The sequence below is a fragment of the Ostrea edulis genome, chromosome 5 (assembly GCF_947568905.1).
Source record: "Ostrea edulis chromosome 5, xbOstEdul1.1, whole genome shotgun sequence".
In the NCBI taxonomy this organism is placed as follows: Eukaryota; Metazoa; Mollusca; class Bivalvia; order Ostreida; family Ostreidae; genus Ostrea; species Ostrea edulis.
Genome location: NC_079168.1, coordinates 83,693,063 through 83,716,520, shown reverse-complemented (window position 1 = coordinate 83,716,520; position 23,458 = coordinate 83,693,063). Strand labels below are relative to the sequence as shown.

Sequence of the window (23,458 nt, the reverse complement as noted above, 5' to 3'; positions counted from 1 at the left end):
TTGCGGGATTTTGAGGACATGCGAGCAGGCGGTTCAATGCACAACAGAATGGACGGGCGAATACACAATGTTCGTGACAGGGGCAGACAACTCGGTCCACATAGAAGAGCATTTCCTATGGATAAACAAAGGGTATAAAAACTTAAATGAACATAGATCATAATTGTGATGTATGATATTTTACAATACTCGTGGAAGAGCATCTGTGTAATTAAAAATGTATACATTTAAACGATAAGCTAGATCTTCCAAATATTATTTTATCATTTAATCACAATCACAACAGTAATTCTAAAAGAAATTACAGGTCTAATTTAGTTTTTCATGTGAACATCAGTATCTATCTCATGTATGTATAACCACACCTAAAGTAGTTTGAACTTAAGTATGTTAATAGTATTTCATACCCCTTCATCTCTCTCTCTCTCTCTCTCTCTCCCCCCCCCCCCCCCCCCCCCCCCCCATTTAAGCAGTCACAGCATTTGTTGTAATAATTATTGTTTATAATTCAGTTTTAAACATAAGATATGGTCAGAGAGAGAGCAACTGATGATTTTGTTATTATTAATGTGGTGTACATATAGGTCCAGGACTTTGATATGGGGTATTTGTTGTTTCTAATTGGACAACTAGAATTTATAATAAGATTTTTTTTTTCATGTTCATGTATCAACAAAATTACTCAATTAGTCAATGTAATTCTGTATGGATATCAAAGTCATAATAAGCCTATCATTTCTGCCACATTAAGACTTGTGTATTGAAACAAATTCTGATGGTAGACAACATCTAAGATGCATTGCATTATCTGGTGCTAAAATATTTGTACATGTCACACAACATTTGGAATAGCACAATATCTGGATTTTAGACAAATTTCACTTAATTAAAGGATTTACGATATAAAATTTATAGTGTGAAATGTTCTTTGATTGCTTAAATATATATTGTTCTACATTATATCTTAGGCAATCATGGATGACAAAATAGTTTATTGTTTGAGTGGGCACAATAATTTCTCTTCATATTTGGACCTACTTACTGGGATTTTCCCATTCTCTATGCAGAGTTCCATGTGCTACTTGCACTACACCTCTGTCAACGGCTTTTTACAGAAATCTTGTAGAAGTTTCTAATATCCAACATTTATGTTTTGGACTAAATATTTAGTCATATTATGAAACGTTTTTTGTGCAATTAATTTGATGCTCACTGTAAATTGTTTAAAATTGCTGTTTTCTTATCCTAAATTTGGAACTACTTTGTAATATGTGTATGAATGTTGGACATTCACATGGTAGAGATTTAAATGTAAATATGGAATAAAATGTAAGCAAGGCTGTAAAATACGTACTTATCAAAGTTCCAGTGGGCTAAACTTTTAAAGGGAAAGGAAGCAATGATTGTTTGTATCATGTGATTATATTGTCACATGATTCCAAGCGTAACACACCAAGAAAATGGGATTTGTCCTATACCAAACCACAACAACATTGTAATTCACTTTCTGAGAAATCATCAAATTTTCATGAGTTATTAATTTTTCCACTTCTTAAATAAAAAGATAACAAAAATGGCACATGTTCTTAAAAAGTTTATTTGTTTATCCTTTAAGGCTATAGAGGTATGGACACGATTTGAGCTGAAAATTTTATTTTTCTATTTTTTTGTTTACAATGCTAAACTAAAGTATTTCTAATGATCATCCAAAATTTTAATATCAGTTGTCGAGTTATAAGTGAGATACAGCACTCAGAATTCTTTGTTATGTAACAATACTCATGCCATGTTTTTGTTTACATTAGACTGTTTAATAGAAAATAGCATGTTTAAAACAAACTGAGATGTGCCAAGCACTAGAAAATATTTAATTGTGTTAAGAATTCACTTATGAATTGAAAAAATCTTCTTTAAACAAAACTTTTACTAGTTTATTTAACCTATGTAAACAAAAACATGGCATGAGCCTTGTGTACATAACAAGGACTTGTGACCTCTGTATCTCCCATATACCTTGACTACTGACATTCAAATTTTTGCTGATCATTAGTAATACCTTTGTTAAGCATTCTAAACATTAAAAATAAAAAAGATATTTGAAAATTTTCAGCTCAAATCGTGTCCATGTCCCTTTAAGATACGGATTATATGGGGATGAATTTAGAATAAATGCCATTAATTTTGTTTATCTTTTACTCTTTTTCATGCTATTTTTCCCAAGTAAATGGATACCATTCCAAAATCATTGGTGAAAAACTGGAATATGAATATGGCTTTTGTTGATTGTTTAAAGATGATCAGTTCAGATTTTATCTAGTATAACACTCTTACAAAAGTATTATTCACATGAACTCATGTATAAGTTTTGTTTTTGATAAAATCATTGATCATCATAAAGACCGTTCAACAGTTTATGATAAAGATCTAGCATATAAATTTAGGCTAGTTCATTTGTGTGGCCTGGACCACTAATACTGACTAAAAACAGGGTTTTATCCAGCTTTTAGATACTACCCATTTTGTATTTAAGGAGAATTTTTGAGAATGCAGTCATGAGCTTCCAGGGGAGGGGAGTGGGGTGGATGACATCCTCAAATTATAATATCTTAAAACTGGCATACAAATTGATTGATTACTTGTTATTATCTATATTGTAAGACTAGTGTTAAATCTAGGATCTAGAGAGGGCACACATATCATATGTTCAAAAGGACACCGAAAAGACAATTTCGGGGCACTTTCATTGTATCATACTATGAGAGTAATAGAATAATCATTTAGCCTCTTTAAAAGTTAATACCTGCTGCCTTGATTTTAAACTTTTCAATCAACCTTGTGAAATAATGAACAATTGTTTATATTAACAAATATTTAAATAAAAATTATAGGGAAAAAAAGGGCGTGGTGCCAGCCAAAAAGGGCATGGCGCAGCATTTTAGATTTAACACTAGAATACTTTGACAATTATAGAAAATGATTTTGGTGAAGATTCTTGTACAGTTTTGTGTAGTGTCTACAACTGAAGGGAAATTTTTGCCTGTGGAAGGAGAAATATTCATTTGTTATCGAAGGGGGAAAAGTACCTTTTACTAATAGTAAAGAGAGCCTTGATACAGTAAATCCCTGCAACATCAAAGTCTGAAATAAGCATGAGAATATTTTAATGTTATAACATATAGCAGAGATGTTGAAGGTACTGTATTAAGCAGATTTCAGCAACCAAACTTAAGACTTATTTAGAATGTTACAATTTATGTCTGTGATTGCTAAAATCATACGCACATATTATATATGGTGACATCATATTAATGTTTTGTGTGTTGAATATATAAGATAAATTTTATTTTCAATAGTTAATGTTTTTGCATTGTAAGGCACCATATATAATCTATGGTTACCTCACCAGCACACTAAGCAATGATATCTTTTGTTTCGAACTGATCAAAGAGTAGGATAGATCGTGTTTGGGATTGAAATAGCTTTACTGTTATGATATGGGCATACATTTTTGAAAGAAATGGTTATCCAATTTATGACTACCCTTAATCAGTTGATTATTTGAATACAGTGGCCTTTTTAAACTAGTACATGTGTATCATACAGAGGCCTTCCTGAGTATATATGTGTATCAGTATACAGAAAAATACAGAGGCCTTCCTAAACCAGTGTATGTGCATCAGTATACAGAAAAATAGAGGCCTTCCTAAACTAGTACATGTGTATCAGCATACAGAAAAATGCAGAGGCCTTCCTAAACTAGTATATGTGTATCAGTATATGGAAAAATACAGAGGCCCTCCTAAACTAGTACATGTGTATCAGTATACAGAAAAGTACAGAGGCCTTCCTAAACTAGTACATGTGTATCAGTATACAGATAAATAGAGGCCTTCATAAACTAGTATATGTATATCAATATACAGATAAATAGAGACCTTCCTAAACTAGTACAGTGATCCCCAGCGATATTGCCCCCCGTTATAATGCCACCCCTGCATATCGCCATCCGCCAACCTATCTACAGGTAGGATTTGGTAAAATTCTGTTATAATCACCCCCGCTAATTATTGCCGATCAATAGCAGGAAAATTTCAGTGAGCAGGCTTAAGCAATTATCCGCCATTAGTCCTCAAGGTATCAAAGTTTGGAGCAGATAATAAGTTACGTAAATTATAATCAACTGAGTTCAAATATGCAGTATTGCTTTTTAAATCTGAGAATGGCGGACACACCGAAGTCTAAGCGCGTTGGACATAAAACAAAAACTGGAAATCATTAAATATCCCTACCATCACGAGTCATTTATGACCACTGGACTCCGGGATTATCCTGGCATTCAAAGCACAATGTAGTTGATAAAATTTGTTTGATTTCTTATGACAGCTGTACACATACCTCCTCCCATGATATAATGCCACCCCTGTTATAATGCCAAAATTGCCGAGGTACAAATGTTGGCGTTATAAGGGGGGATCACTGTGTATGTGTATCAGTGTACATTAAAGTGAATAATGTCATCATTGTAGACTTGTAGAATCTAAATAATTCATATAGATGTTGTTTGATGGACTTGTATAAGTTGATTAATTTTAAGCATGTGATATAGAACTAGCCTCCTTAGAACATGTCAGGCTCTATTAGTATTTTGAAGTTGTAAAGCACTATAAACTCCCTTTTATTCACACGTCTTTATAGTTCTGTAAGCTAGCATATTGACGTGAGTTGACTTTGTGTTTTGTAGAACGACTGTTCCCCCTATGGATCTGCGTACCTTTCGCCTCCACCAGATACAATATGGAAAAGGTAAGGCTATGTTTGTATAATTCCCCACATCCTAATTGTGAAATGGGTCTCGCCCTCTTTTTTCCTATAGATGTAGTGTGTGTGTTTGTAGTTATTCTTTATTAATTATTTTTTTATGGTTTCATTTTGATGAACTTTACTTCCCTTTACTATGAATGATTTGCTGGTTTGGGTCATATATTGAATAGGATTATAAAGGAACAGTCATTGAAAATTGTACTGAGGTAAATTGTTTTTGTCAGAAATTTGAATTTTTACATTGTTGGGAAATTGTCATGCCCACAATAATCTCTTCCAGAATATACCTGCTTTTTTTGTTGGTTTCAGAGACTGCAACTTACTCATACATTGTTTTTTTATTCTTTATTATTTCTTTCTAAATATCAGCGTACCTGATCTGAAAGTTTAACGAGCTTTTCTGATTGAATTTTGTCTGTTAACTTTTCCTGTGTTTGATTTTTGAAGAAAAGCAGGAACATTTTCAACCAAACTCGGCATAAAGCACCCTTGGGGATTCAAGTTTATTCCAAAGCACAAATAAAGGATTACACCTCCCTTCTGAGGAAGAGATGCTAAGGAGTCTTACTTAATGTTACAAAATGACTTGTAGACATCAAATTGTGAGAACATGATTTCACTTGTAGACTGTTGGTGAAGAGTTTACACATATTTCACTAAATCAAAATTAAATCTGAGTAATTCTTCTTGTTAAAACTGCACAATAATAAGTTCTTTGCATATATTTAGGAATCTATAGCAATTAAAAACAAGTGAAAATGTTGAGGGTTGTTTAAGAAATCTCAAAAACCACGAATCTTAAATATCCAATTGAATTAATGCCTCTTTATACACGTGTAAAACCATAACAACTAGGGCCATGCCAGGCCACAATAGTTTTAACAACTAGGGCTATGCCAGGCCACAATAGTTTTTAACAACTAGGGCCATTCCAGGCCACGATAGTTTTAACAACTAGGGCCATGCCAGGCCACGATAGTTTTAACAACTAGGGCCATGCCAGGCCACGATAGTTTTAAAACTTTTACATAAAAATATATTGGACAATTCATTGAAAACCTTCTTAGGAACATATGGTACAATTTGTCAAATACTCGTTTAGTGTAGATAGATTCAAATTTTTACATTGAGACGCCTAGGACCTATTTAGGGAAATATTTTCTTCAAAACAATAAGGTTACATTATGTTTCCAATTCTTATGCAACCATGAATGCCCAGTAGAAGCATTTCAGTACCGATGAAAGCTTACAAAATGCAGAACTATTAATTTCTTCTAAATCTAAATCGGTCATTGACAATCAAACCCTAAGATGTGCACTGTATCAGGTCTTCTTTTTTATGTGTGTTGTTTTACGTCCCATTGGAGAATTTTCTAGTTAATGAAGTCTGGGCACCCCAATGTAAGGCAACCCACAATACAATGAAAACAGAGTAAAGTATTTTGTTGTCTGATATTCGGGTGACTGTTAATGCCCATGGGCCTCTTATTATTTGTAGCAAACATTTTAGATAGTGAAACTAGAAGAAGATATTTTATGAACAGAACATGTGAAAAGTAAATAGTGACTTTTAATTGTAAAATGTATAGATATATTTTATATGCATGAATTTCCCTCCCCCTAAACTAAACAAAACAGAACCCAAACAAACTCATGATAAAACTTTCATCTAAGGCCATTTCAACTTAATTAGTAGATTATCATTCAGGGTCACCAAAAATTATGGGGTGAGTGGAAGGATTTTATTTTTTAATTTTTATTTTTATTTCCTGAGAAAAGTATTAATGACAAACAAGTTTTTGTGCATCATTTAATGCCAGATGGATATCAATCTATGCTTATTTCACAGATGAATTCAAGGTTAAGCTTTTATTTCAAACACAAAAACATACGAAACTTCTTCAAGGTATGAAAAACCTTCCTTTCATTACGCCCGTAGGAACATGAGAAATTAAGAAAACCATATCTATATCTATTTTCTTTATGTGGATTTTCATGTAAACGGGTACCCAGTTGACCTCGCTTCTCTTGTGTACAACAGGTAAGTGCCAATTTTTGACAGCCAGGATTTGGGCTGTATCATTATCTCACGCGTATAATGAGAGTTCCTTTCAAAACAACAACAACGCTAGTGATGATGTCACAGTCGACTACATTACGTTACGAATATATACGGTGAGGTATGAAGCGCAAGATTTGAGAAAGCTACAACGGTGCTACCCAATCTAATCAAAATCAGACTTCTTAGATCCATGCATTATACTCTGCATAAGAGTATACAATGCGGGTCTAAGAAGTCTGATTTTAATTAGAGTGCAGTGCTACCATTCTGAATCTCTCCCGTGTGACATGAAAATCAATTGACCAATGAAATTGACTCATTTGCGCTAATCAAAGTACTGCTTACCCGTTGTTTGTGTGTAGCACCAATCAACAGGGAACCAGTTTACTTTTCATGTTACTATACCGGAAATGTAAACAAGAAGTGTAAATAACGGAGTTGAAAATGAAAATTTTCCGGAAAACGCAAGTTCTGCAAAATAAAAAAATTCGGGGTGGGCATGGATGATAATCTATCAATTAAGTTGAATTGGCCTAATTGTGAAACCAAATACTTGGTGTATGAGTTTTTCGGTATTAAGTTAATGATTTGATGGGAATATTTAATGGGTAGGGATACATTTAGCTGCAATAGTGTAGTCCTATCCGATTTTTTTTTTATTCTGATGTTTTCGGGATAGGGCTACAATTCCATAGGATCTCCATAATGGTGCAAAATAATTCTATGAATAACCGATAATAAGCTCCGTGTATTAGTCCCAAATGTTTACACCAAAAGGAGTACCAACTTTGTGCTTGGACATGTTTAATAAAGGTGTTTTTCAATAAACATCATATGCAGCATGCAAAATTCTTCTGCTCCGCCATGCTTGTTATCACGAGATATCGTAGGTGGATCTACTGGAAAACCTAAACATTGATAATCTGCGTAAAAATGTAGTTACCTGAGCCACTCTGACAAAGAAAGGAAAATCATATGGTTTCAGAAAGAATTTACACTCTACTGTTCGTTATTTAACTTGATATTAAATCTAAACCTTTTTAACACCGACAAAATAGCTTTTTCCTCTGTACTTGTCCATTGATGTAAATACTACCTTATATGGTATATGCAAATAACTTGACAATCGGAAGTTGACACTTAAATACATAAACATGGCGCACAAATATGAATCTAGAAATTGGAATATATCGAAATTGTTGAAAACGGTAGAAAAGAGCCTCACAAATCATAAGTTGCAGGTTGTAAATTTATATATTGACCAAGAAGAATATCATTTTATTTACGTAAAGAAAGTCAGCAAATGTGTAGACTGATCAGAAATATTGCTGGAGTGAATCACTCCCACATTTGCACCATTACAGAGATCCTAAGGAGTTGTAGCCCTCTCCAAAAAAAAAAACCCCGGAGATTATTTCAGCAGGTACATTTTGAAAGGATTGAACGTGTATTTGGATATGATGACATGTATACTTAAACAAGTTTGTGTTATAGAGAAACTTTTATCATTGATTTTACAGGAAATTTTTGGAAAGAGAGGGCATTAATAATGCATGTGATCTAGATACAGATAGTGAACTTTTAATGCACATATTTCCCAAGTTTGTTTTTATATCATGACAATGATTATAAAAAATTATCAGTATTCTATTAATCATATAAGAAATGTAAAAACTACAAAGGGCAAATGTCATGTAAAAGGGGAAAAATAAAAGATAAAAGAATGTTTCAAGTTCATATTAAGAATATATTCAAATGAACTTTTAATCTACTGTATCAAAGCTTATTTAAAAAAAAAGTCATGAAAGAAAATTATTTAATGGTTAACAAAATCAGTTACAATATAAAGTTAGCATGCAGTCAAAGTGCATTGCCTATTCTTAATGACTTTTAAGAATTAAAAAAATCCTTTATATTATTTATTGATTTTTGCTACAGGAGGTAAATTGGAGGTTTTCCTTCCCCCCACTTCTTTTTTTTTTTTTTGGTGTGTGTATTTCCAAAATTTGCTTTTCTGATTTCTTCCTATTTTGATTTGTGTTTTACCACCCTACCAATTTCAGGACGCAAATGATTCGAAACCACGATTTACCACGGTGAGTTACCCAAAATCTGCCTTGCCTGTGGTACTACTCTTTAGTTATCCCCTGTGCATGGTGTACTAACTATACACGTTGCTTTTCATCTGGAGGATGACATTTTCATATTGTCTGGTTTGTCATAACATATTGTAGCATAAAGGTTTGAAAAATACGAATGCTTCAGGCCATTTAAAGTCAATTTAAGTTAGCGATTAATGGAAATTATCAATGCCTTTTCTGTGTGGACATTTTCACTATTTTGTGTGTGTTTAGACACGTGTGAAGTCAAAATTGCAGCGTTTTCTGTTTTTCCCCATGCAATATATTAAAACCATGACGTTAGGGGATAAATTGTGTTTGCAAAGGCAAATGTATGCTTTGTCTTTTTCAATATACCCTTGATTGGTCAAATTTATATCATGTTTAAAGTTCATAGTGTGTTGTGAGATATTTCTGCATTTAAAAGCTTTATTGGTTAAGAAAAGTAAAATTAATGTTTAAATGAGAATATGTTAAGTGTTTGAATTAAAGAAGTTCTTGTGCTTGGAACATATATATGTATAAGTCATAAACTAATAAATCCTTATCTTTACATAGGCAAGTTGTAGCTTTTTGCTTCTTAGTGCTTTTGGGAAGTGAAAGTTTGATGTATAATCATAGGTTGTGTCTTTGCTTAATGTACATGTGTCCCTCTATCCAATCATATGTGTGGTTCCTTAATCAACCAACACATTCCCCATGTCTGTTAAAGATACTGCTTCTATGCAAGTCATTCATTTCAGGTGTGGATTCAGGTTAGATCCACCCCAGAATTGGTAGCATGTTATAATTAGGGCACTGTCAGTGTCTGAGAGGGAATGGTGTAATTGGTTGCAGAAAATCTATGTATTAAATGGCGTCCTCATGCATGTAGTTTTTGGGTCAAGGAAACTGTCGGAATTCATTGGTGGTAGATCGTCATATGACCTCATTCCATGTCCCTGTTTCTTTTATAGAAGCAACATCATTCTAGTGGATGTGTTTTTGATATGTGTAATGGCATTAATGATGCATATAGAATGTTAATTTGTTTCCTGTCAAAAAGAATGATATACATTGTTTTGTATTAACAAACATGATTATATAGTTTTGGTTGTAAAGCAGGGTATGATAGAAATTTTGTGTGCTCGTTTAATATATTATCTTTTTTATGCCCCTCTTGAAAAGAGGGGCATATTAATTTGCACCTGTCGGTCATTCAGTTGAACAATTGTTGTCCACTCAATATCTTTCAGAACCCTTACCTTTACTTTACAGACATCAATCTTGTTGTATTGGTCTTCTCTAAAGAGTAGATGACCCCTATTGATTTTGAGGTGAAAGGTCTGAGGTGAAATCTACTCTGGACATGGAAAGGTATTGTCCACTCAATATCTTAAAAACTCTCTGGTTGAAAGACACGAAAATTGGTTCACTGGTTCTACCTGAGGAGTAGTTGACTCCTATTGACTTGAAAGTCAATGGTCAAACTACTGTGGACATAAGAAAATATTGCCTGTTCAATATCTAGAACTCTTTGCTTGATAGAGATCAAACTTAGTTAACCCATATTTTACACTATCATTCTAAATCTAAATTTTATCCTTTTCAATATTGCCACATGGGGTGGGGGGAGGGACACACGCACACACACACACACACATATATATATATATATATATATATATATATATATATATATATATATAATATATATTTACAAAACATTTCTTTTTATGATGTGCAATCTTCAAAAGGAAAATGTCATGTTCAAATATTAAATATTTAAAGTAACATGTTTAATGAAATGATAAGTCCTGACCAGATTAATGTCTCTGTTTTCACATTTTATTGTTAATAGCATTGAGAAACAGTTCTCAGTTTAACTTTACATGCGAAATTATCGCATAAACCATAAAACACATTAGCCTGCTGTGAACAAGCAAATAACAAGAAGCAGGCTTGTTGGAGATTCAACTTCTTTCCCCCCTCCATTGTGATCCAAATCAATAAGCAGGAATGAAAAAGTAGCAACTGGAAGGTGTAATTTTGTGTGTTCAGCTCATTTAATTGAAGTCTTGGAGCTTTAGAATATTATTTATTATGTCTGAATAAGCCAGAAAAATTATTGAAGATTATACTTCATAAATAATACAACATTGAATGATTCAGATTTAAGATTTAAGCTTCTGTTTAAAATGATATGACAAGGCACTAAAGTATATTGGTGGAATGTAAAACTAAGCACGATGGATGAGGTGAAAAGACATCGTTCCATTTTGGGCAAAATGTTGAAAATTTTGCATAGAATAATTAGTATTTTCTCCAAACTCTGTTGCCTGCACTAATATTTTACGTAAGTTCTTCATTTTCTAAATTTCTTATTAGTTACACAAGTCATAGTACACATTTTGATTGCTTATAAGGTTCCTATAACACCAAATGACATTTAATTATTTTGTACATGATAAAATATTAAAGATAAAATATTAAATGAGGGAAATGAATTTTATTCGCATTTTGAAATGTAATCTGTAAATGATGCTTGTGTCAGCCGTGTTCAACACCTAACTTTTTCACCATAGTACGTAATGGGAGAAGTAACTATACTGATGATATCCACAATTCTTTTTGTTTAGACTGTCTCTTAACTCCTTACAGAAAACACAGGCTTTAAGATGAAAAAATTAAAGCAGTAAGAAGTTTGTCAAGTAATTATTTTAATGGCAGATACTTAGCAGTTTGTAGAAATTTCCAACTTGAAAAACAGCAGTCTCACTAAATAATGATACAAGGTCATAGACACAGAGGATTCATTCAGAAGGATATCGTGAATTAGTGGTGTATGTGAAAGAGACTTTAATGTTGCTGTAGTTGGATTAATTCTAGGAAGGAACAGCACAATAAGGCTTGGATTAGACTAACTTAGGTCATACATGGCATTTCTCAATAACATGATTTTTTGGTGACATTTCAGAAACAATTAAATTGCATCCCATTCTGTTTCTCAAAAAAAAAAAATAAAGAAATAAACTCATGGGGTTTATTACCAGGTCTGTTTTAGAGTTAGCATATTTTGATAGTTCCTGGTTGTGGCAAGCAAAAATGTGAAGTCAGTTCTTATGTCTTACAGAGGGTTGTATAAATGTGAAGTCAGTTCTTATGTCTTACAGAGGGTTGTATATATGTGAAGTCAGTTCTTATGTCTTACAGAGGGTTGTTTATATGTGAAGTCAGTTCTTATGTCTTACAGTATATATGTGGACATTACTAAGTTATTGTAGCAAAGATCTTTGAATCAATCGGGGATTGAACCCAGGACCCTTGCATTACTAGTGAGGTGATTTAACCAAGGAGCTAACTAAGGCCTGTATACCAAATATAGTATTGTAACATTGCTAAAATGTAAAATCTAAACCTATTTCAGAAATAAACATGAACTTTTCATATTGATAAAAAAAATAAGTTTTAGAAAATGAAATGTCGTGTATGACCTTAATAAAGGGACTGATTCACGATTTCCCCCAAAATTTCCTTTTTCACTTTTAATGATCAAAATCTACTGTCTAATATGCTTAAAAGATTTCACATGAAAATTATTGTTATACATTATCACAGAAGCTCATTTTAGAGAGGTTATTATTTGTTTTGTAAACAAAGATTGCGGTATGTTATTGTTTACGAAAATTCAAAAGAAATGGATATCGATCTAAGTTTATCATATCTTTCACGTTTCAAGCATTTTGGGGGTAAAATATGTCATCTAAAAGTTGAAATTTGTGACTATGCAAAATTAGGATGCTTTATATTACAAAATCAATGTTTCATTTGTTTGTTTGTATACATAAAAAGACTTGCGTCTTTGTTTATATAACACGGATTTAAGGCTAAAATATTGCTTTTATTCTTGCATTCAGAAGGTCACAATTTTGCTGTCAACATTAAATGAGCTATATTTTTAATGTATAACATTGAAAATAAAAAATATTTTTATAAAAAATTGTGAACCAGTCCCTGTAATAGCTGTAAGGTTTCTATACAGTCAGTGTAGTGTTTCTGTAGAGTACACATACCAGAGACAATGATGCCTGGTTATGATTATATAATATGCAATATTGTGTTCTAAGTGAAATGATGTTTAAATTATACTTCTTTTTGTTATCAATGCCTTCCAGGGCCCTTAATTGGTCAATAAAATATCTTGTATCTGTATAGTTTGTCCCAGCATTAAGGAAGATTTTCATGAATCTTTCAAGTTTCAGAGTGACAGTTGTGTTGTGGAGACGTAATATTAACAACATAGTTTTTCCCACAGTATGTGTGCAGTCTGTGATTTTCATTCATTGATGAGATTCAAGCTATAAATTATAAATCAATGTTTTCCGACTTCCTGGAAGTTCTGTAGAACAATGCCTAGAGTGTGTGATTTATGTAAGCCAACGACATTGTGCCAATCATTGCAGAGACTGAAGGTTTCAAAAATTTATTGCCATTGATTTTTTTCCCTTGGCACATCCAAGTTCATGAAATGGTGTTAGAACACACTTATGACAGGATCAGGTGTGGAGAATACTGGCATGTGAAAATCTCTCTATCTTCTCATTAATTCTTATCTGTCTATCACAGAAGGAGTCTGGCAAATATCAAAATCATATCTTTTTTTTGTATTCAACAGTAGCATCTTCTGATGTAGTGTAGTAGTAAGGCATCTATGCTTATAAAGTCCTGCAGACTACACACACACACACACACACACACACACACACACACACATATATATATATATATATATGCAATCTGAAGAGAATGCTTCTCCTGGGACATTTGTGATGACTATTATATCTTTAGGTATTGAAGGCATGTATTATATAAAATTTAATTACATATGCATATTAGGAAATGTTTCTCTTTTCAAACCTACAATTATTCAGACAGCATGAGGTACATAAGAATGAAATGCAATTATTGCTTCTTTTTTTTTTTTTTTTTTTTTTTTTTTTTTTTTTTTTTTAATAAAGTTATAAGGCATATTCCGGGTGTATGTGTGTGATAATCGTGTGGTTCAAGTTGAATTCTGGGGGCTCACTTTTCTTAGAATTACTTGTCAATTAAAAACCTTAAGAGAAAACATGATTTATATGATGCTCTGATGTATAAAATCCATCTATAGGACATTTTAGTCCAACTTAACTCTGAATAAAATTTTGGCAATGTAAGAAATTTGGTCCCCACAACAGTTTGTGAGACTGGTGAATGAATCTTGAATACAAGTGGGGAAGTAATGGGACAGTTTGTGTGATTTTTATGGGGGGTAGTAATTTTGATTTTGATGTTACAGAAGCAGCTCTGATTCAGCTCTCCACACAATGGGAACAGCCTTTGCCCCCAGTGTTCAGCTCTTTACCAACTCCTCCGACTTTTCGACCAAAGGAAACAGTATGTTAATCAGTGTTTTATATTGTGCTCTTTCAGAACAAATTCGGACTCTGCTATTCACACCAGTACAATGGGACCTGCTGTAAACTCTGATCTGGACCACATGCCTAGTCCCACTACACCCCCTCCGCATCGCAGAAGTAGGTCAATTTTACTTCTTAAGAATCGGTAGTAGGGCGCTACTAACTCGGTATAACAGACACAACACTAGAATCTACTCAATCTCTGTCAGCACAGATATACTAAATGATAGGTAAAAAAAAGGTAGAAGAATCAATCTGTAGATGAACATGGTAGAGTACTTGCATTACAACAGCAAAATATAATGAAGATCTATCAGAGAAACATCGTGCAATTCCATACAAAAAAGTAGAGGTCTTCTATGTTACAGGCAATCTTCTGCTTCATGACTAGAATTACCAGATCTCTTTAGAAATCATTCATAGGTTTGTCTTCTATCAGAAATTCAATAAAAGCTCATAAAAGTTGCACAATTAGAATCAAGACCTTTCATATCCCCCGTGACAGAGAGTTAACAGTATATTGCATCCCTACATTCCCAGAATAACTAATTAAATGAGTTTTCTGAAAATAAACCAACTCGCAAAAGTGACTTGTAACAGACAGTGAAATGAAACGTACACAGGTACGCATGTCAGGTGAAAGGAATTTGAAAACTAACAATTTATCCTAGTGTCCCATGCAGCAGCAAAATATGACGGTGAAGAAGTGGGTCTCATTTTTTCTGTTGCACATCAGTAGTGATAGTGGTGATTGTGTTGCACTGTTTTTCTTTGTGTATAATTCACCTTTCATGTTGTATTTATTGATGTGTACTTTAACTTCAGATTCCCTTTTTTTTTGGCATGCATGACAGATGATTAGATAAAACATTTCATATTTTGTCCACAGGCTATGTTAATGATTACGGTATATCCAGTGCTGCTTCATAAAGCAAAGAGGTTTAATAACTATTGCGGCAATTTACATGTCAGAAGCGAAAACATTTGTCATTGAAAGGTGCAATTTGGATTACTAGACCATTTTTAAACACTTCAATGCCATAACATTTGTTCTCTATCTTTCTCTCTCTCTCTCTTTCTTTCAATACCACTCTCTGTCTCTCTCTTTATAGAATATAATGATTCCCACATTCCATGTGTGTGGGGGGGGGGGGGGGGGGGGGGGGGGTCTTTTCACAAGGGACTGATGGTCAGTTCGTTTTTAAATTTGCAACTTCTACAAAAAGTTGATGGTAATAAAAAGAGCATACAATGTATAGATAAGTTAATTCCAAATTTGGACCCCAAGGGTGTAACAGCAAAGACAATTATAAAGAGCATATGGGGGAACAAGTACATATGATTTGCAAATCGGGTGTACACAAAAGTAAATGGAAAATTCAACTTATGAATGACATACTAAAACGATTTTTGCAGTTTTAAAGCATCACATCTTTTTTTGAAAGTTTTAACTAGATATTCACTCAATTTGACAATTACTGGTTTGTCTTCATTAATCACTAACCAAGTAAATTTATCCTTATTTGTTAAATAGATAAAAAAAATTGTTTTTGTATATTTCTCTTCAGATTTACATGTTTATAATTCAGTCAAAATTTCCTGTTGAATGGAAAGGATTGGTGTCTTGTACGCAAACACATTGTCATGGACAATGAATGTGATTCGTCATGGCATAACACAAACTTCAATTACATATCAATTATGCTGTGAGGAAATACAAAGTACAGGATCTCAGGTGAAAAAATACAATACAATTGGTGTGAGGTTGTTTGTTTTTTTGATAAATTGTTAAGTGATTTGGCAAATTAGGACCAAGGGTCACAAACTATAACTAATCATGAGCAAATATTTGAAGCAGAATCCTATAATTAGCACAGACAAGGGAATGCCTGTTGCAGTCCAAAGTTGGTCTGTAAATTATTCAGATTTGAAATTTAGTCATGTGGTTTCAGTCGTAACAAAAAACTAGACTGGCTTCTTTTCGGGGGGTGGGGAGTGCTTTTTCATTTTTTTTAAGATTATTCTTTTTAAAAAAAATTAATCATAGATTGTGGTTTGACAGAAATATTAGCATTAGGAGATGTCATCCAAAAACATTTGTGGTAAGCAGGACAGCAAGTGTTTTTATCCAACACTCAATTAATAACAACAAAAAAACCATGGCCCTTTTTATTCAACCTTTCTTGAATTAAAAAAGCGCTGTAACCTTTTATCTTTGATTAACATTTTAGAAAATGATACCAACTATAGTTTCTTGTATTGAAGACTTCAGTAAACCAGTGACCTTTGTCAATTTTCATCAAGTCAAAAATACGCCATAAAGTACCATGATAAATTCAAAGTCATTATCCAGTTCAGTTTTCAATCAGAAACTTTTTTACACTGGGCTTTATGTTCTTAATTAGCAATCAATATTTTTTTAATGAGGCATAAGGCTTCTTTGGGCCATCGGTATGACATAAATTATTTAAATGCTCAGTGTTTCACAAATTCTGGATTTCCCCTACTAGATTACAAGTAGATCACAAGGCAGAAAATTGTATGATGCATACAAAGGTTAAGTCTTATGAATTATACTGAAGAAATATGCATGGTGATAAACAGACAAATGAACAATGTATGTTGATCCTAGAATGGCAATGTTTATATACACCTGTCTTAATACGGGGTATATAGTGGTATAAAGATGTCTTTCTGTCTGTCCGTCCTTCCGTCTGTTCAGGATCGCTATCACACTTGAAGCTGAAACTTGCTATGTAGCTTGATTGTGTGTCACTCTAGATTATGTTGCAATTTTGATCCATTTCCACCTTTCTTACCAGAGTTTTGCCCCTTTGTTTGACATTTAATGTTATATGGAGGGTATTTGATTTGTCTGTCTAACGCATCTCACAGTTTTTAAGTGAGCACCTTCTTAATTGAGGGAGTGTTTTGTATGGGTATTGAAGATGTGCATGTGGGAAAAAATTTTGACCTTCTTCAATTTTGTGCAAAAATTATAGGTTGTTCGAAATAGTGAATATTTACAAAATTTACATAGAAAGTATGTGGTTTGACCATGTAAGTTTTCTCATAGTTTTAAAGCTAAGGCTCTCTTTTTTATAGAGTGTTTGTATAGGTATTGAAGATATGTATGCATGCAGGGTTCGAAATTATCTAATATCTGCAAGTCTTAGATGAGTAAAAAACACTATGTTGGACTAGTAAACGTTCTATGGCACTAGTCCACACAGACTAGTGAAAATCTAGATATCAATCTTAAAGAATGCTTCAAGATTTTAGCATTTGTCCGAGTCTCTAAGATGTTTGAATTTGTGGTCGAATCCCTACATGGTTAGCATTTGTCTGAGTCTCTAAGGTGTTTGAATTTGTGGTCAAATCCCTACATGGTTAGCATTTGTCCGAGTCTCTAAGGTGTTTGAATTTGTGGTCAAATCCCTACATGGTTAGCATTTGTCCGAGTCTCTAAGGTGTTTGAATTTGTGGTCAAATCCCTACATGGTTAGCATTTGTCCGAGTCTCTAAGGTGTTTGAATTTGTGGTCAAATCCCTACATGGTTAGCATTTGTCCGAGTGTCTAAGGTGTTTGAATTTGTGGTCAAATCCCTACATGGTTAGCATTTGTCCGATTCTCTAAGATGTTTGAATTTGTGGTCAAATCCCTACATGGTTAGCATTTGTCCGATTCTCTAAGATGTTTGAATTTGTGGTCAAATCCCTACATGGTTAGCATTGGCTTGACAATGACATGTTCACCTTCCAAAAATTTGAAGGTTAAGGTGTTACTTGAGTCGCATGCTTCTGAAGAAAACAAGTATGGTTGTCTTTTTCTACTATAGGTGTCAGATTCTGAATTGTTTGCAACTGTAAATTGTTTAGTTTGATTAAATGTCATATAATGATGCAGTGAACGGACTAGTAAAATACTTTGTGGATTAGTCATTAGTCCATACAGACTAGACTAGTGCTTGAAAAAGTTAATTTTGAAACCTGATGTGGCAAGGATTTTAATTTTCTTCAATTTTGGAGAAAATTACAGGTTGTTGAACTTCGTCAGTTTTGAGGAAATATTACAAAGTGGGTACATGGTTTCTCCATTTAACTCCTCTCACAGTTTACAACTTGAAGATGTGCGAATTGCAAAGATTTTGATTCCCAACAATTTTCTAATTTTCTTCGATGTTTGAACAAAATTACAGGTTATTGAGCTTAGTCAGGTTTTGGCAAATATTTTACACACAAGAGCTCTTAGTTTGTCAATCAACCTCCTGTCACAGTTTTTAAGCTACAATACAAAAGAAAGTATGTCACAGCTTGATGATAGCTGATTACCTTGTCAAGTTGATGTAATCTGTGATCTAGGAAATGACTCCTAGGCTGTGCTGTTGCAGATAGCATATTTCACAAAAACATCTTTGTCGTAGCTTTATTCTACCACTGATATTCAGGTCAAGAAACATGACTTTGGGAATTGAAAGTGATGAAAATTTAGTACATTTGGAAAATATAGTCTTATTTGAGAACCCTCACTGATACGATTAAGCACCATGTATAGGTCAAAATTTGTGGCACTTCACCGAAAAATGGTGAAGTCTCTATATGAGTGAAACCTTCTCAAATGGGATGTATAAAACAAAAAATGCCTAACTTACTTTGAAAGACATATTATGCTGACAATGCATTTGCACCATTAAAAAAACCCATGTTTCTTAGACTTAGTACCTGGAAGAGTACAAGAATTTCAGTGAATCCCCACAGATGAAATTGAAATTGACAATCTTGTCTTCCTCCCTAAAGTCATATTTTCTACATAGCCTCAATGGGGTGGAGAAATAGGAATGGAAGTTTTAGTGAAGGGAACTACTTGTATATAGATAGTATTTGCCCAGGCTTAGCCTAATGCTTATAATGTTGTATGTGTTTTATGAGGGATTTTCATCCATTATTATAAGTGACCTGATTTCTATTAGCCAGAACAAAGAACCATGTCAGACAGCTTGATTTAAAGAACTTGGTTGCACCTCTAAAATAATTTAAAATTATGTAGGTTAACATGCCAGACAAGTCCAGTAGGCTAAGGGTTCTGTTGATGGAGAATTTGAGATTTAATATAAAATGAAATTGTGAAAAGGATCAAGGCCAATTTGTCTGTTGAACACTTAAAAAAAAAAGATTTATAAAATGTGCAAGTAGCCAAAGGAGAGACACACTGGGAGTTTATTACGCAGGGAGTTTATTACATGTGTTAAACGAAGTCCCTGGCAGTGGATTGAGGGATATGCTGTTGCAATGTGATTTTTTCCCCCCACTTGTTAAGTTTATAAAACTCTGCATTAAATCAATCAACAGGGGCTGCTCTTGCATAACTCATTCATCTATGGAGTAAATATGTAAAGAACAAATTAATCATTTCTTCAATAATGAATTAGTGTATGATGTACACAATCTATTGCTGGAGATTACTTAGATCTCGGAGAACTGCTAAATTATTTACAGGAACGGGACAATGGGGAATAGAGGAAAAAATTCAGTGGTCAACAATCAATGGTACTGCAAAAGTAACGACGTAGAAGAAAAAGTAGGATGCAATATTCTTTGACATGAGAAAACAATTACATGCAGTATATATGTTCTTGATTGAACAATACCATATGTCAGATATTGCACAAACATTTAAGCAATGATTTATTAAAGAGCAGGTCTGGCCTGCATTCCATGCATACGTGTATACAATTTACAGTTTTTGAACCGAGATGTTCATTTATCGCATACACTCGTAAAGATCTAGTACTTTTATTAGTTTCATTAGAACTGTACCAAACTTATGACTTTGCTTTTACTTACATATCCTAATGCATGCACTAACATATCTTGTATTCATTTTAATCCCCTTAAAACATTTCTGGACAAATTAATGTTTGTCTTGGTGGGTTTTTTCCAAGACAGGTGATTTTTTTCTTCAATTACATGACATTTTGATGCTGTATTATTTCAGTTGTGGAAATGGTAGGAGAAAATATGGGAAACGACAATATGCGGAAAGGATACTGGGACCCTAAACAGGCAAGTGTTTTAATGGCATAAAACTCCAGCATTTGATTGGTGCTTTAATCAGGAAAAAGCAATTTTTACTGTTTGTATTCTTTTTAAATTATCAGTTAATTAGATTTTCTGATTGATGAACATGATTTACAAAGCTATGCATTAAGAGTGTAAATTACAACTAATTTGTAAACTGATTGCTGGTTCTTATAAAATTGTTGCAGATGTCTGGTTCTCGGCCCAAATCCTGCGAAGTTCCTAACATTAAGTAAGTAGTTTTAATTGTTAACTGGTGAATAAGTTCTGACTTCAAACAAAATGCTAATTTGCACTTTTGGAACCCATCAGTGCTCACAAATGAAAACCTCTCCCAGTTATCTAAGTGTACCTCTGCCACCATGTATAAACAGAGATTGAAAGTGACAATTTATCAATAGCTGTGAGTGGCTTGTAAAATCTTTTTGTCATTAAGATATCCTCCACTACTGTCATGATGTTGCTATTCAAATATTTGTTCAACAAACGTACAACGTCCATTACCCTGTCTGAAAACATTTATCTTATTTTAAGTCCAGACAATTCTTTAATGAAGGGAATTTTCTTGAGATGTACAAGGACTCCTAGTTGTTCTGGGCTGTCTTCTCCCTGACAGAATCTACAGGAGCTTTTCAACAACTTCATTTATTATAAATTGTGTTTATGTACAGTTAACCAGCTCTTTTTAAGTAGAAAATGTATGTCATGTTGAAAGCAATTATTTTGTTGTCACAACATACAAGTTATTGATCAAAATTTGTTTTGTTGTTGTGATACCAATAATGTATGTATATGTACAATGCTGAAAATACTTTATACAGTCAACATTTGTTTTCTTTCTAATTAGTTTTGTTGTACCACTACAACAGTGTGTGTGTGTGGGGGGGGGGGGGTGTATGTGGCTTACTGGCTCTTTAATTTGCTTTAGTTTTGTTGTTCTTATAGGAATTTGTTTTTCGGTCCATAACTGATTTCTCTTTTGACCTGGAGTCACGAAACATAAACTTCCCATGGGATGAAGATGATCCCTCAAATTTTTTTGCCTAAAGTCGAGGTTCGAAATTATCATTTTCATCCATCCACTGTATCATATAAAATGATAACTATACATTCATTTTTATGCCCCCCTTTGAAAAAGAGGGGGCATATTGTTTTGCACCTGTCGGTCGGTATGTCGGTCGGTCTGTAGACCATGTGTTGTCCTCTCAATATCTTGAGAACCATTCACTTGATGATAATGATATTTCATATGTGGGTTAGTTATGAGTAGAAGAGGATCCCTATTGTTTTTCAGGTCAAAAGGTCAAGGGTCAATCTACTCTGGACATAGGAATATAATGTCCGCTCAATATCTTGAGAACCCTTTGTTTGAAAGACATCAAACTTGGCACACTGGTACATCCTAAGGAGTAGATGACCCCGATTGATTTTGAGGTCATATTGTCAAAGGTCAAGGGTCAAACTGGGCATAGGAATATACTGACCATTCAATGTCTAGAGAACCCTTTGCTTGACAGACATCAAACTTGGTACGCCAGTACATCTTCAGAAGAAGATGACCCCCATTGATTTTGAGGTCACATGGTCAAAGGTCAAGGGTCAAACTGGACATAGGAATATACTGTCCGTTAAATATCTCGAGAACCCTTTGCTTGACAGACATCAAACTTGATACACTGGTACATCTTCAAGAGAAGATGACCCCTATTGATTTTGAGGTCACATGGTCAAAGGTCAAGGGTCAAACTTGACATGGGAATATACTGTCTGCTCAGTATCTTGAAAACCCTTTTCTTGACAGACATCAAACTTAGTACACTGATACGACTTCAGGAGAAGATGACCACTATTGATTTTGAGGTCACATGGTCAAAGGTCAAGGGTCACACTAGACAGGAATATACTGTCCGTTCAATATTTTGAGAACCCTTCGCTTGACAGACATCAAACTTGGTACACTGGTACATCTTCAGGAGAAAATTACCCCTATTGATTTTCAGATCACATGGTCAAAGGTCAAGGGTCAAACTGGACATTGGAATATACTGTCTGCTCCATATCTTGAGAACCCTTTGCTTGACAGACATTAAACTTGGTACACTGGTACATCTTCAGGAGAAGATGACCACTATTGATTTTGAGGTCGCGTGGTCAAAGGTCAAGGGTTAAACTGTACATGGAAATATACTGTCCGCTCAATATCTTGAGAACCCTTTGCTTGACAGACATCAAACTTGGTACACTGGTACATCTTCAGGAGAAGATGACTACTAATTATTTTAAGGTCACATGGTCAAAAGTCAAGGGTCAAATTGGACATAGGAATATACTGTCCGTTCAATATCTTGAGAACCCTTTGCTTGACAGACATCAAACTTGGTACACTGGTACATCTTCAGGAGTTGATGACCCCTATTGATTTTTAGGTCACATGGTCAATCCACTCTTGACATAGGAAGATATTGTCTGCTCAATATTTTGAATTGATGATACTACTCTCAATTAAATGATGTGTGTGTGTATAACCCTTTTCAATTTTGCACCATGGGGGGCATATGTGTTTTACAAACATCTCTTGTTATTCAATGGTATTTAATCAAAGCAAAGAATTCACAGTTGTAAACAATTTAGTTTCTGACACTTACAGTAGAAAAAGACAACCATAATGGACATGGATATAGCTAAACAGTTTCAGAGGCTTGAATGTTTTCCCTTTCCATTTGAAATCGCTATACTTCACAATCAAAATGTGAAATATCAAGCAATAACTGGAGTCTGTGAATAGAAAATGGCCTCTGGGTTACAAGTGCTTTTGCCTCGGTTCACAATGCATAATTGTCAAAACGCAACACTTCTACCATGCACTACCTTGATTTCTACCCCATTTCAGTTGTACCCAATTTGAGGGGTGGTTATTAATCCAACTAGGACAGTTCTTG

At 33.8% G+C, this 23,458-nt stretch overlaps 1 protein-coding gene across 8 annotated transcripts in view; it reads left to right on the top strand.

Moving 5' to 3' along the window:
- The window catches only part of LOC125652547 (CREB-regulated transcription coactivator 1-like), a 36,146-nt gene that overhangs the window by 558 nt on the left and 12,130 nt on the right, over nt 1-23,458 (top strand). For 3 of the 8 annotated variants that reach the window (XM_048881855.2, XM_048881856.2, XM_048881851.2), the window contains exons 3-8: nt 1-132; nt 4,742-4,803; nt 8,947-8,979; nt 14,455-14,558; nt 20,437-20,504; nt 20,708-20,751. The exon at nt 1-132 is cut by the window's left edge and continues 6 nt beyond it. In XM_048881855.2, coding sequence (XP_048737812.1) covers nt 1-132; nt 4,742-4,803; nt 8,947-8,979; nt 14,455-14,558; nt 20,437-20,504; nt 20,708-20,751 — 443 coding nt within the window. Of the gene's footprint in view, nt 133-4,741; nt 4,804-8,946; nt 8,980-14,320; nt 14,419-14,454; nt 14,559-20,436; nt 20,505-20,707; nt 20,752-23,458 lie in introns of all 8 variants that reach the window. The other 5 variants (XM_056166536.1, XM_048881853.2, XM_056166535.1 and 2 more) reach the window with 3 other exon arrangements.